The 15,754-nt window shown below is 44.1% G+C and overlaps 1 protein-coding gene across 1 annotated transcript in view; it reads right to left on the bottom strand.

Annotated features, from left to right (window-relative positions):
• The window catches only part of CDS1 (CDP-diacylglycerol synthase 1), a 36,377-nt gene extending 21,099 nt beyond the window's left edge, over positions 1-15,278 (bottom strand). The window contains exons 1-3 of the mRNA XM_064450333.1: positions 14,888-15,278; positions 6,678-6,805; positions 2,941-3,037 (exon numbers count right to left, since the gene is read on the bottom strand). Coding sequence (XP_064306403.1) covers positions 2,941-3,037; positions 6,678-6,805; positions 14,888-14,962 — 300 coding nt within the window. The 5' untranslated portion in view covers positions 14,963-15,278. The remainder of the gene's footprint in view (positions 1-2,940; positions 3,038-6,677; positions 6,806-14,887) is intronic.
• Positions 15,279-15,754: the final 476 nt, after the last annotated feature.

A 15,754-nucleotide genomic window follows, 5' to 3' on the forward strand; every position in this document is an offset into this window, starting at 1 on the left:
AAACAATTAATTACTAGTTTGTTATGTCATTCACCTGAAAACAGGAAATATAAACCAGACTAATTCAGATGCAGAGACTGTAATGCAGACCATAATACTGGTGAAACAGCATTCCAGACTCTCAAGAAAATACAGGAGGAAAAAAAAAAAAAAAGAGTTGATGACCTTTGGAAGAAGGGGCAGGCAACCCAGGAAGACTACAAGGATGTTGTGACGTTATGTAGGGAGAAAGTTAAAAGGGCCAAAGCCAACTGGAACTTAATCTGGCTACTGCCATTAAAAAAAAAAGTTTCTGTAAATACATTAGCAACAAAAGGAGGGCTAAGGAGAATCTCCATCCTTTGTTGGATGCAGGGGGCAACATAGTGACAAAGGATGAGGAAAAAGCTGAGGTACTAAACGCCCTCTTTGCCTCAGTCTTTAATACTAAGACCAGTTGCTCGCAGGGTGCCCAGCCCCCTGAGCCAGAATATGGGGATGGGGAACAGAATGAAGGCCCCATAATCCAAGGGAAACGGTTAGCAGCCTGCTACACCACTTACACACACAAGTCCATGGGGCTGGATGGGATCCACACAAGGGTACTGAGGGAGCTGGCAGAAGTGCTGACCAAGCCACTTTCAATCATTTATCAGCAGTCCTGGCTAACCAGGGAGGTCAGCAAATGTGATGCCCATCTACAAGAAGGGCTGGACAGAGAATCCAGGGAATTACAGGCCTGTCAGTCTGACTTCAATGCCAGAGAAGGTTATGGAGCAGAGCATCTTGAATGCCATCACATGGCACATACAAGATAACCAGGGGATCAGGCCCAGCCTGCGTGGGTTTATAAAAAAACTGGCCCTGCCTGACCAACCTGATCTCCTTCTGTGACAAGGTGACCTACTTAGTGGACAAGGAAAAGGCTGTGGATGTTGTCTACCTAGACTTTAATAAAGCCTTTGACATCATTTCCCACAGCATCATCCTGGAGAAACTGGCCACTCACGGCTTGGGCGGTTGTACTCTTTGCTGGTAAAAAACTGGCTGGATGGCCAAGCCCAGAGAGTCGTGGTGAACGGAGCTAAATCCAGTTGGCAGATGGTCACAAGTGGTGTGCCCCAGGGCTCAGTATTGGGGCTGGTCCTATTTAATATCTTTATCAATGATCTGGATGACAGGATGGAGTGCACCCTCAGTAAGTTTGCAGATGACACCAAGTTGGGTGGGAGTGTTGACCTGCTTGAGGGTAAGAAGGCTCTGCAGAGGGATCTGGACAGGCTGGATCAATGGGCCAAGGCCAATGGTATGAGCTTCAACAAGGCCAAGTGCCCAGTCCTGCAGCTGGATCACAACAACCCCATGCAACACTACAGCCTTGGGGAAGAGTGGATGGAAAACTGCCCAGTGGAAAAGGACATGGGAGTGTCGGTACACAGCGGCCTGAACATGAGTCAGCGGTGTGCCCAGGTGGCCAAGAAGGCCAACAGCATCCTGGCTTGTATCAGGAATAGTGCGGCCAGCAGGAGCAGGGCAGTGATTGTGCCCCTGTACTCGGCACTGGTGAGGCCGCACCTCGAATATTGTGTTTGGTTATAGGCCCCTCAGTACAAGAAAAACATTGAGGTGCTGGAGCATGTCCAGAGAAGAGCAACGAACTGGTGAAGGGTCTACAGAGCAAGCCTTATGAGGAGCAGCTGAGGGAACTGGAATTGTTTAGTCTGGAGAAAAGGAGACTCAGGAGAGACCTTATTGCTCTCTACAACTACCTGAGAGGAGGGTGTAGCGAGGTGGGTGTCAGTCTCTTCTCCCAAGTAATAAGCAATAGGACAAGAGAAAACAGCCTCAAGTTGTGCCAGGGGAAGTTTAGGTTGGCTTTTAGGAAAAATTTCTTCACCAAAAGGGTTGTCAAGCACTGGAACAGGCTGCCCAGGGAAGTGGTTGAGTCACCATCCCTGGATGTGTTTAAAAGATGTGTAGATGTGGCACTTAGGGAAATGATTTAGCGGTGGACTTGGCAGTGTTAGGTTTATGGTTGGACTCAGTGATCTTAAAGGTCTTTTCCAACCTAAATGACTCGAATAATACAACCTAAAAGGTGTTTCACAGGAGGCCGTGAAAAAGTAAAAGCACATTTTGACAGTTAGACAGAGTCAATAATCAAAGCAGTTACCCAGAAAGTACCATTTTCAGTGTTTTAGGAGCCACATCCCTGTCTGGGAAAGATAGGTAAACCATTATTCAGTAAAAATACCAGCAATTAAAATGATGGAAAGAAGCAGTAAAGGCTGACTGGGTATGCAGGGTGTATGAATATTATTATTATTGTTATTATTTAACTTCATGACCTACTAATGCACTTTATCTCTGTACCTTGGAAAGGGATCTAGCTCTATTTGACACATAAACCCAAGGCCATGAGGCAGCCCCATAGAGAAGTAGGGAATTAATGGAACATGCCTGAGGAAAGCCTTTGTGTGGCGGTCACAGACAGCAGACCAGAGCTGCCTGCCTTCCTCAGCTTCAAAAATGAAATGCCTGTGTCTTCTGGGTTTTGGGGGCTTTTTTGTTGGTTTTTTGTTTGTTTGTTTTGGGGTGGTGGTGTTGGTTGGGGTTTTTTGGGTTTTGTTTTTTTTTTAAACAAAACAAACCTGAAAGAATGTAACAGTAGGTGATGGGAGCTGGACAAGGAAATGGATGACAGTAGTTTAATAAACTTCAGGGCAACAATCATTCAACTTCTTAGAGTTACTTTAATTCCTACTTAAAAAAATAATTACAGTATATAAGACGTCCTTCATCCACAAGGCCCAGTTGTGAATCTGTCCAGTGTTTTACATTTACACAAATAAGAGAAATTGCTCTGAACTGTCAGTGTGATTTCCTTCTAGCTGTCTTAGGCTCAATGAATGAAGAGATCAAGTAACTCCTGCATGGCAAAATGTATTTAAACAAACTTACCAGAAGCATCAGCATAAATGATCCCAGGTATATGATCAGGAAAAACACAGAAATCATAGCTAGAGTGAGAATTCCACGAATCCACCAATTTTTCCACCTATTTTAAAAAAAGAGAACAAAAAGCAAGCAGTTATAAATACCACTTCCTTTACTAACTAGAGATTAGACTGTATTAGAAACAGTGGGAGTTCGAGAAATTTTTGTGCCTAATAAAGCACATAGCAAGAAACAGAATCAACCAACTATCCAACTAAACAGGATACACAGTAAAAGAAATTGAAGGTAGCCACCATATTTCCCCATGTTCTCCCCTCTCTCTACACCAGCATCATTTGCTATTAGAGATGGGGTAGAGCTGTTTAAGCAGCTGTGAAAATATATCAGGACCCTCAAAAACTATCACATAATCAGCAAGATTGATGGGGCCCCAGCCATGTAAAGGCTTGCATATGAGAGAAAGGCTGCCAGGTAAAAAGCATACAATTCTTTGAGGAGTAAAAAAAAAAAAAACAAACCAGGGAATCACTAACTTTCCATAGCAGCAAAGTAGCTATTTTGCCTGGTAGAGGGTTATCTATTGATAGCAGTCCTGTGCTCTTCTGAGCACTGGAACCAGGACAGGAAAACATCTGACAATGAAGAGTGATGAGTCAAACTAGCTGTACTCTTTTGCCCTTGTAGACCTTTGCAGCTGCTTGCAGCTACCTAAGGAAAGCAGAATAGAAATTCCTGTTACCATAGAATCACAGAATCATCTAGGTTGGAAAAGACCTTTAAGATCACTGAGTCCAACCATAAACCTAACACTGCCAAGTCCACCACTAAACCATGTCCCCAAGCGCCACATCTACACATCTTATAAGTACCTCCAGGGATGGCGACTCAACCACTTCCCTGGGCAGCCTGTTCCAGTGCTTGACAGCCCTTTTGGTGAAGAAATTTTTTCTAATAGCCAATCTAAACCTCCCCTGGCTCAACTTAAGGCCATTTCCTCTTGTCCTATTGCTTATTACTTGGGAGAAGAGACTGACACCCACCTCACTACAACCTCCTCTCAGGTTGTTGTGGAGGCTCAGGGGAGACCTTATTGCTTTCTTTTTCTCCAGACTAAACAATTCCAGTTCCCTCAGCTACTCCTCATAAGGCTTGCTCTTTAGACCCTTCACCAGTTCGTTGCTCTTCTCTGGACATGCTCCAGCACCTCAATGTTTTTCTTGTACTGAGGGGCCTAAAACTGAACACAGTACTTGAGGTGTGGAATGCCTCATTTGAAAAAATAAGAGTTCTTTAAAAAAAAGAACCAACCAACAACTGGGAAGTCTTTGCTCTTTTTGTTTGTTTGTTTTTGGTTTTAGTTCTTTTTTATTGTTTGTTTTTTTTTGTAATTTCTACAGTAACTAGAATGTTATGCCCCACCCCCCACCCCCAATCACCAAAAGCCAGTATCAGGAAAAATCATGAGCCCAGTTCATTTTAAAAAAAATAGTTTAAAAAAACCTCATCACATACTCCACTCTGCCAAAGTGTTTCTAGTTATCAATAGTCAGTATTTTATAGTTGATATTACTTTTCAGTAAGTTTTTCTCCTCTTTTGCCTCTGTTTTTCCATTCAAGAATTTTGCCTCTAGAAGTACACTGAACCAACTAATCGAAGTTACTGCTAAACACAAAACCCCCTACCGTTGCTTAAAGAAATTTTTTCTAACATTTTGCTTTTTATGTCTTGTGTTTCATTGCTGCATCCAGAGATACACCTGATTCAGGGAACGCTGCTATTTTTGCATCATACTTAGTTTTAATGTAAACTTCAACTATATTAATTTGATTTTCAAATATGTTATTCATTGGCAGGTTAGTGGCAGCTAAAGACATTAACTGGATTTGCCTTAAGTATCGGAACAAAGGCACAATGGGCTTTATCACAACAGATGGCTTTTGTTCCTCTATGGCGTGTGCTATGGAGAAGCAGCTTGCTCCTAGTGGCATATCTATAGTGAGCAAGACTCCCTTAGAAGTATTCAACTTCCTTTAAGAACAATGTTAAAATACCATATAGTATCTTGAGGGTGTTTACAAGTGCAGCACTGGAAAGACAGCTTCAGTAAGACAAACTCCAGAACCTAGGAAGCCACGTGACGCGTTTATTGTATCCTAACTCCACTGGAAAGTTACAGATACCATTTAATCTAAAGAGCAAATACAAGGAAAGACAATATTTCTGAGACTCGCTCATGTTGAGCACTATGACAACAGCTCTGGTGGGACCGCCAGTTACTAAACTAGTGGGTAATTTTGAATCTAGCATTCATAAAGCACCAAGAATTTAATTTCGCACTCAAAGCACCTTTGTGCAAACACTCCAATAAAGAATTTCAAGCAGGTGAAAGAGGAAAGGTTTCACCTGTGCCTCTTAGTTGCAGACTTTGAGGTATGACTATGCAAGTGCCCTTTGGAACAAGTCTGATTTGGAGACCTAGACTTCCACAAGATTTAACATGGTAAGAGGACTCTGAAAGTGATAGGAACTAGATATTCCTTGCAGTGTGATGGCAGCAGAGACCATCACATTCTGCTCACAGTTGGTGCAGTTTAGAATCATGCTTTTTGAAACCTGGGAACAATACGGTTGTTTATAGCTCCCTAACATCACAACAGAAACCGACAACAGATTAGAAAAGGAGGAAGTCAAAAAACTGTAGTTTCACACTGCTATTGGAGATACCTACTGGAGATCAGGGTTTTTTACAAGGACTTGGAAGTTTTTAATCATAGTCTGGACTGGAGGTCCTTCTTCTGACTCTTGCAAGACCTAAGTTGCGTCTAAAATATACATTGTATATTGTTTGGTTTGTTATGTTGAGCATAAGGTATATATAATACACAAATTCATTTACTAGGTAGTTTTTTGGTATGTGATTGATCATATATCCAAATGGTCTTTCATTGCATTAGTAAAAAAATGTAACATGAATTGCTACCTCCAAAAGGGTTTGACTGATCAAGTGTTGTAAAGGGGCTGTATAAATTATACTAGGAAATTTATTCATTAGCCTCAATGAATATGCAGGTCCCCACTATTATCTGTCTATCTATACACATACACTCCTGCCCCTGCATTTCCTAACCCTTAAGCTCCTGTGAACAGGAGTTGGAGGCAGACACCTAGGTTTGAAAAGAGACAGCAAAAAAAAAGTTAAACATTGCTTTAAAAGGTATGAAAATAAAACATATGTTGTATTTAACTGTAAAGAAAAAAATTATTTAAAGGGGAAATGCTATCACAAAAAGCTAACAAAGCTCACCCAGAGAATTTACACTTCTTCCCTTTTCATTTATACACAAGTACCGCCCCCCTTAACCTTGGATGTAGGAAATCAGTTTATTATAACCTCCATAAATAGTTATTCTGGATATCAAACCCAATGACTATTCTTTAGCCCATTTTATTGCAATGCTCAGACTGAGCAATGGCAAATGTTTATGTAAGCTGTAGCTAAAATGGCAGCAGTTTACTTACAAATGCACACAATGGACAATCTTCAGATATACGCAAAAAATATTACACTGAAGGGACTATAGATCAATGATATCCAGTAAAAATTTATCCTTCAATTTTCATGTGTATCATATAAAATTTAAAATCTGCAGTACAATCTGTAAGAATTAAAACTTCAACATAACCTGTAAGAATTTTAGCCAGTAAGTATTAAATCTGAGCACTGGTTGTTTTACTATACCTGGCAGATAAGCCTGACAAAGCCCTTTTGAGGATTTCTGGAGTGCTGTCTATTGGTGGAGGAACATCAGGAATATCTGAATCACTTCTAAGATCCAACTCACCAAGTCTGTCTTCCAAATCCAATTCCTATGACCAAAAAAAAAAAAGGCAAAGAAAACCAACACAGCACACATGATTATTAGTGATTATGTCAGCAAACAGTATTCAGAGTCATAAACATTAGGAACTGATAATATCTACATTTCCTTCTAAAAAGACAACAATGGTGTACTTGTGAAACTAGATGTTGTGTAGGAGACAAATGTATTGTAATAAATATTTATAAGAAGGCCAGTACTCAGATGTTGTGACATTACCTGCTGTGCTCAAGGAACTTCGCACTCTACGCACTTTTTCAAACAACATACTTAAGCATAAGGATATGTGTTTCTAAAAATACTACAGCTGACATAGAACACATGAGTTAAAAAATAAATCCCCAACCCTCTAACACATTCCCTCACCTACACCTCAGCCTAACCTTTTATGGAATAAGGAGAATGATGGTCTGGTGGTTTAATGTTACGTTAAGAAAAAAAAAGGAAATGGAATGCACAAAAAAACAGTCACTTTTGTCCATTGAAAAGAGGTTGCTGGTACAGTCTCATACATACATACACTAGGACTTGAACACTCCAGCTTGAAAAGAACAATCCAAAAAACAAACTGATGTGACCAAGTGTCCTATGGACACAGTATTACTCAGAATAATTTCTTGTATGACTCCAAGTTGTTTCTTCAGTATTCACTACCAACCACTCAGGAAGACATCACCCGGCCACACTATGCATCTAACCTAAATGCAAAACAGGCAGTACATATTTTAGTGACAACGTGCAAATTGTCACCATGATCAGACTAGACTGTCAAGATTTTTCTTCCCTTAGTTAAAGCCAGCAATAAGGGTGCTAACGATTTACTTCACTCATTCTAATGTTACGAACACCACAACTCCAGGGAGTCAGAAGGCTGCACTTAGCCCTGGCGCAGGAGTAAGGTAGAGAGCTGTCTCTAGCTCAGTGTCTGGCTCTCTTGAGACCTGAACTTCCTGCTGATCTCTGACTTGCCTCACCTCCTTACAATCCTAAACAGCTTCCAGCCTGTCCTGCCGCCTCAGGTTCAGTCCTTAACAGCTCTGGGGACTGTGAAGTAACTGTGCTTGAAAACTTTTTTTTCCACCACTGCTATACTGCTATTTCTCAGTCTCCCTCTCTTTCCAGGTTCTTCATTGCAGATCCCGGTTCTTTCTCCTTATCTATTTTCATGAATGTGACTGCTTTTCTTTCCTACTTTTCCTTAATAATATTATTTGCTTCCCTTGTTCTAAGTTTTTTTGGGATTTTGGAAGACAGCAGACATATATCCTCACTCCCACCCCCTCCACAGACACCACAGAATTAAGGCAGCCTACAGTCCCAGCCGTCACATAGTTAGTCTGTTTACAGGCTGTCGTCTTTTCCTCTCAATCCGTTGGCCTTTTCCAGGAAGCTACACTTCAGTGTAACTACTGCCTCAGTGACTGAACTCTGTAAAAAACACAGGTGGAAAGGATACGTCCTTTCAAACATCGCGGTCCAAAGCCAAGGGCTGAGCCTACACCAGCAGCCGGGCGGAAGCGGCGGCGGGGAGGGCTGGGGCCTGGGAGCTGACCAGGGTGCTGCAGGCGGGCTCTTCCCGCCGCCCCGGGCGCCGCTGGGCTGCCACCTCCGGCCCTCCCCAGACCCGCTCACCGCCCGCGGCGCTCTCTCCAGGGACACCAGCCCGAGGGAGAACACCATCCGTTTCATTTTTAGCTCTTTGGAACCCGAGACTGTGAGCTGGCACCACACACATGCGCAAGGGAAATGGGTAACGACAGGGAGAGTAATTATTTTTTTAACATGTTAGACCTGTGTTTCTCATTCGCTTTGTGTTCCACACATGCCCAAGATTAAATTCTTGAATGAATTTTACATCATTTACTTCTCTGAAAAATATGATCAATACCTTCCCTATTCTTTGAAACCCCACAGTTGAATAATTATTAGACAGCCATTGTCTATAATTAATACAAGTAAAAAGAGCAAATACTCTAATTGTGGTCCAGAGTTCAAGAGGTCTGTAGAACAGCTGAAAAAGCACATAAATAAAATTACTGTGCTTGCAACTTTGTTATTCGGAGATGTTTCCCATAGTGTTGTACCATATCTTAGGAAACCAACTATAGGTGCAGTTGGGGAGTGGGGGGGGATCACAGGACTCTCTCAAAACCATGTTCCCACTACTGTGGCCTGCACTGGAGTACAGCAAGCTATCTGTACAGTTCCAGAAGACACTTCTCACTGTGCAGATGATGGGCAGTAATCCTGGCCTTAAGACCACAATTTAGCATCTTTAATATTAATCCCTGCTTGCACATGGCAGAGATGTTCTCTCTTTTAAGCACTCAGAACTAAGAATACTCCCAAACTTCTTTCTTCCAGTTTTGAGCTTTTGGTATTGCAAAAAAATGTTTCCACAATCAACTGATGTTTAAACATAAAAAAAAATAATTATTAAATGTTCATACTTGGTTTAATCCCTCTGACATTTAGCACACAACTGTCACTCATGCACCACTACCGTTTTGCTATTTCCAACATCTGAATTCACAAGTGAATGGCATTCAGAGTATCTGAACACCTGGAAGGAGTATGTGTTTATCTGATGTGTTTTTCAGTAGCTCGTGCTTCACACTGTCACTACTGGGAGCTTGGCTGGTTCAACAAGCAAGTTGCATAGAACTTGATGTATTTGGTCATCTTTTAGCTTTACATTGTTACAATAACCGGTGGGAGACAACCCCCCCAACCATCTGCATCTTCCCTTTTTAACATACCTCAAAAATGACCTTGAATAGTTTATTTTCCAGTTAATTGCTACAATGGCCACAACCATTTCCTGAATAAGGCATTTAATTTGTGAAGTCAGAAGCCAAAGAGGAAGTTGTTCACTAAAAGCTAGTTAATTGTCTTCTGCATCATGAAGTGCTTAGAGAACCCCAGAACTGGGGGACAAGTCATTCTTGCTAATTGTTTTCTTAATTATTTTACATGATTGATTATAAAGATTCCAGTTTATAGCCATGAATAGCAAACAATCATTGTGGAAGGAAACACTACATTAATCACTATCAAAGCCCTCAGAATATAAGAGCCTTGCTACTTCAGTTTGACCTTGTAGAAGCAGTGTTTGAGTTCAGTATAAAACCAAGCAGCCCTTCCTCCTTCTGCTCTTCAGGTCTGGGATTTGGCCACACTGAACACACAGTAACAACAAGGACCTGTGAGGGGTATTAATTGAAATGCCATGGGTTTCATACCACGAGCAGGTATTTACAAGGTTTTCAAAGATTAATTGAAAACAGCATAAGTTGTACTGTCCTAAGTGACTAAGACACCTTTCAATCCCAACTCCAAATTAAATGTTTGATCCTAGGTGTCTTAATTTTTTCTAGAGTTCTCAAACTGCAGGTGACAAAGCCTTTTACATGCAGAATGTGTGCCAATCCTGTCTCCTTGATTCACATCCCAAGTGACTGTAATGGACAGATGTTGCAGTGAGGTCATTGCCTTGCTTCTCTTCATCTGAAGGCACATGTTCCTTTGAGACAACCTATATGATCACCTCGTAGAATACGAGTCCAACAAGACTGAGATGTTACAGGCCTAACAAGTACGGGGAAGAAGGCAAATATGACAGTTATTCACACAATACAAACAGCTCAGTGCATGATAAACATGCCTATCTGACACACTACTATCTGTTTTCATAATTTCCAAAGTACCCAGAGACAAAGGTTTATTTAGTTGTAGGGTTTTACTTTGTTTTAATTTTAGTGTTCTTAAAGACAAGACTTTCATCCTTAAGCTAAACCTTCTGTATAAGACCACAAATACTTGGCCATACAAAGGAGGAACTCAAACAGTTGAGAGCCTGAGCCTCACAAGCAGGAGTTCAAAACATGTGACATCTCGCCACAAATTAAGCTTCCATGTGGATTTCTGTTTGCTGGCTACTTCACAACAACTACCAGAATACAGCTGTGTGTCACACACAAAAAAATAGATGTTAACCTTTCATCACCTAAAAGGACATACGCATCTGAATTGCTGTTTTGTACCACACACCCTCCACCACAATTAACACATGCCGAGTGACCCACGCACAAGAATTATTCTAGTTACAGAGGCACTTGCAATGTTTAATTTGTACTGCATTTTTTCCAGGACACAATAAGGAACTCCCAAGTAGACAGCAAATATGTTTTTCTTGGAGAATGCAGCATCTACATGAAGATCAACTGAGGAAATGAAGACATTTTCCAACAGATTATGTGAAAAAAGTCAGCGACCAGAAGAATTTAATATTGCCATTTTACCTGTGTAAGTGTTACTTAAAGTAAGTTTTCTCCTCCATCTTTGACCTTTCTGCAGCCTCTCTCACAAGTTTTACAATGAAGCCAATAGTTCAGTTAGATCACATTGTAGCATATTCAATTAGATGTACCTTGATACCTTCCTCTGAAGTCAAGATATCAAGGTGTCAGAAGATCTTGAATAATGAAACCTTTTTTTCCGACTGTTAAAGCCTTACGTATGCAGCAACACGAGCAAGAGAACTGCATACACTGAATCAAAGACCTATAGATCCTTTACTATCTGCATTAGTATTCATTTACCACCACTTCCAAGAAAACAGAGGTTTGGAAACAGTCAGCCCTTATTATTATTACCATGCTTGTAGCAGACAGCACAGAGTTCAGACTCGTCTGTGAATATTAAACAGATCCATTTTCTGGATATTCCAAAAGTAGTAAGTCAAATGAAGTAACTAGGTGATCCATGACAGACTCTGTTGTTCCCCCATGACCCATACTGCCATCAGGAATTTCATTCATCTCCAAGCAGGTTTAGGAGGTTTTAGGCATCAGAGACCCAAGTCCCAAACCCAGCTTCACAGGTCTCATCAGCTTATCTAGCAATTGGTTCCCTGGAAGGGCTGTCTCATGGAACAGAAACAACTTCTTTGATACTGTAGGAGAAACAGTGGTCAGCAATTCTGAGCTTGTTTTAGTTACAAATAATTAACAATGACCCTAGGCAAACAGGCACTTGTCCCCACGGCCAGCAATGCAACACGATTCCACTACCCCCTTCCTGTCCTACTCCGACAATTCTGCACAGTACAGAGAGGAATAACTGTGTGATTACTCCAGAATACACTAATGTTTTGAAGCATTTGAAAGCAGTGTCACTTGCTTTTTAGCAAAGAATGCAAAGAACTGGAATTTTAAAAGAAGCATGAACACACCAAATCAACCTATAAAACTTTAACTGACTTATACATATTAAGTATTTGAATGCCAAATCATTCCTCTTGCTCCTAAGGGCCATAGAGTATTTATGAAGGCACTTTGACGAGACATTCTCAGGAGAAGAGCATCATGGGCAAGCAGCAGCAAATAAGAAAGGGACAATTGAAAAAATCACTCCTGCATGCCACAGGAACACAAAGAAACAATGAACTCATGAAATTGCAAAGCCCTGCTCATGGGAATTTTGCAAAAATCCACAGCTCAACAAGCTAGTGAGCAGCTGAAGACACCAAGACTTGCAGAGCTTCGGAACTTTAGGAAGAAGCTTCACAAAAGGCATACCATTTTCCTTCACACAAAACAAGGAAGTTAGCCATTTCTGTGTCTGCATAATTTCAAATAAAAGTTATTAGCTGTTTCTAGTTAGTGGCAAAAAACATGCAAATGAGGAAAAAAACCAGCTTCACTTAAATTCAGTAGGAAATTAGCATCTATGGACATAGGAAGCATAGCATGAAAAGTATTAGATTATGTACTGAAAACAGGACTAAAAGTGCAAAAGAGAAAACCCTCCAGACATATTTAGTATTTGTAGTGTTCTTCAGCAAACACAGAATGCTTCTCTACTTTGGCAAACAAGGTGCTTTAAAGCCTGTCACCTTTACGAATCTGGAAGTGTGAATTAATTGGGTCAACAAGAGGAGAAGCAGCACAAAGCAGTTACCATATAAAAGGAGACAACCAGGTTTTCTCCTTCATTACAAGTGAGGAAGAGGGTGATGTTACTGACCTGCGTACTAGGAAGCAGTGGAAACCCACCGCATCACAGCCATCCTGAGTAGTTATGAACAAAAGAACAAGTTTTGGGTCCAAATATGTGATTACCATGCCAAATAAGTCATCTCAAAATAGCCAAAGGACAATAAGCTATCCAGCTGTTGTAAAGGCCAGGCAAGAGGTAGAGCTGAGAGATAACCATCTAAGGTGGCATGTAATGTGGCATCTGTGAATCCAGATGACCAGATGTTTCCCATCAAATCACCTACAGCAGACATTACCTGTGTACTCATATTCAAAACAGAGACCCAACTGTGGCCCACTGATAGAACACTCAGTACAACACACTGGATTATCTTTACAGTTACCAATGGCACTAAAGACAGTTTAATATGTAAAATTATGCTTAGCATCACTCGTAAGCCATGACAAGGGTCACCAGCACTGTGCACATTGCAGATAGGTTCAACAACTCTGACAGGAACAAGGAGGATCCCCCAAATAATCCATCAAAAAGTCTTCTGTGTGGTGGAAAAGGCTTTCCACATCCACATCCAAGTGACCATCCCAAAGGTGTGCATATTGAAATTCATCTCCTGTAACCAACATCCTAGCTGCATACACAGCAGCCGGTGTCCTTTCTGTTCAACATCATCTGAAACTGGATGAAACACTAGACTGTCAAGTAGCTAAAGTAAAAGCGCAGTAGGCCTACAGGCAAGAACATTGCTTCTCTGGAAATCACGCAGCTAAACCAAGAAGAGTATTAGCAAGTTTTAGGTGCACCCTTTTGAGGTCTGGAGAGTAGCGGCTTTGAACAGGAAGAATTCTTTGAAGGCAGCTTGCTGCGTGCCTCAGAAATGAGCTTAGCATACCAAATAAACCTGAATAACTCCACAGAAAAACAGCTTTTTGAGCACACTGATACAAGAAATCATGTTTAAAGGTTAATTTTTATCTACAGAGAAATACTCTCTGTACAGCTATAGTCTAAACATTATCTAATTTAATCATGGCCCTCAATGCAGCACAGGACTGCAAATTTTCAAGTCCATTGGCTCTGAGGTACTGTAACAAAAGCAGAGAATGAAAACTGACTACCAAGTTTCACTCTCCGATTCCTTGCCACAACGCTTAAGTCAGACTGCACACTCTGCAGCTTTGTCACCCATGCAGGTTTAGTCACCAGTCTGGGAGCCCTCCACCACATATTGCAAACTCAATTTAACAATCAGAAAGCCTTTTTTTATTATTATTATTTTCATTCCAGTTACCAAAATGAGAACATCTCTTTCATTTTTTTCAGACAGTTAACAACCCTGATGTGCTTTGCTTTTGTAGAGATAAGCCTGAACTCCACGGCAAACAAAAGAACAGCACTGTGGCTGTTTTGCCACTATAATGGACCTGATGCATAGACTTAGTATTTCGAAAACCTCTTGCCTTAGCAGAAATGTTTTACTGTAAGTCCCTTCTGGGCCAGAGGTGAATGCCTATCATTTAAAAGGCCATAAAACAGAAACAGTTGCTGGGGAAGCGCTGACACAGCCTTTAACCGGGGCAGGTCACCATCCCGTGTTTCTCTCCGCGCTGCCACACCGGCCGAGCTTTGCCTGGCCCTGCTGCTTGGGCGAGGGGTGAGCCACAGCATGCAACCTGACGAGTCAACGGCCTTGAGCTTCTGCTGCGGACCCAGAGGGAACCCGGGCGCTCCCGTTTCAGCCTCGTCGGGGCGGGGAAGGAGTCGCAGTGGGGCAGGACACGCGTGGGGCCCTAACCCCCGCGGCCCGGGTCGCTGAGGCCGCTTGGCACGGCGCCCTCTCCCCGCTCCCGCCGCAGGGAGCGCACGGCAGCGTTACAGCACGGGAGGATTCCTTTCCGAGGCAGGGGGCGCAGCGCGGCGACCCACGCGCGGCACAGCCCGGGCCCGGCCACCCAGGGAGGGGGGGGCCCGCTCCCCTGCCCCCGACCCTCCCCTCACTGCGCGAAGTGGGAGCGGCGCGCGACCGCATACTTGCCCCAACGGCCGCCAACGGCCCCCGGCCGCACGCCCTTACCTTGTCGCTATTCGCCTCCTCCTCCTCCTCCTCCTCCTCCTCAGCGGCCGCCCTCCGCCGCCGCCGCGCCGACATCGCGCCGCGGGAGCCCAGCGTCCACCCGGCGGCGAGCGGGCGCAGGCGGAGCCCGGCCGATCGGGACGGGGAGGGCGCGGAGGCCGCGCCGCGGAACACGGCCGCCGCCGCCGCCTGCTGCTTCTCCTCCTCCTCTGAGGAGCCTGGCGCTATGCCCCCCCCCCCCCCGGGGAGGGGGGTGCTCTTGCCGCGGACGGCGCCGCCGCCAGAGATCGGGGACGCGGCCGGAGCCCACCGCCCCAGGAGCGGAGAAGCGCCCGCGTCCCCGCGGCGGCGGATGGGGCGGAGAGGGCGGGGCCGTGTCGCCCAGGTGCGCCCGGCGCTCCGCCCCCGGCACTGGCCCCGCCCCGCCAGGCGCAGGGGGCGGGGCGGGGCGGGGCGGGCGGAAGGGGGGCATCGGCCCGGTCCCCGCCCGCGGCGGTGCTCTCCGCCGCCCCCGCCTCCCTCCTCCCACCCGTGCCACCTCCCGTGCCTCCCCGCAGAACCCCGCAACGCGGGCGTGGGCCTCAAGGTTGTTTCCTCGCGGGATGTCCTGCTGCGTGCCTGCAGTCCGTGGGTGGAAGCCCCGGCGGGGGGGGGGGGGCAGGCATCGCCACGCAGTCCTGGTGCCAGCTCCGTGCCCGCACCCCTGGGCGTCAGTGCTGGAGCCCGCTCGGGCATCGCGGGTTGTCTGTGGAGCACTTTGCTTTCCTCTGGCATACTTATGCTCACCTGCCGTATGTCCATTTAAAAAGGCAGGTTCAGTGCTTGTTCCGTTCCTGCCCCACCACGCCACGTGCCCTGCCAAGCATG

This window comes from Phalacrocorax carbo, chromosome 4 (genome assembly GCF_963921805.1).
Source record: "Phalacrocorax carbo chromosome 4, bPhaCar2.1, whole genome shotgun sequence".
NCBI classification, from domain to species: Eukaryota; Metazoa; Chordata; class Aves; order Suliformes; family Phalacrocoracidae; genus Phalacrocorax; species Phalacrocorax carbo.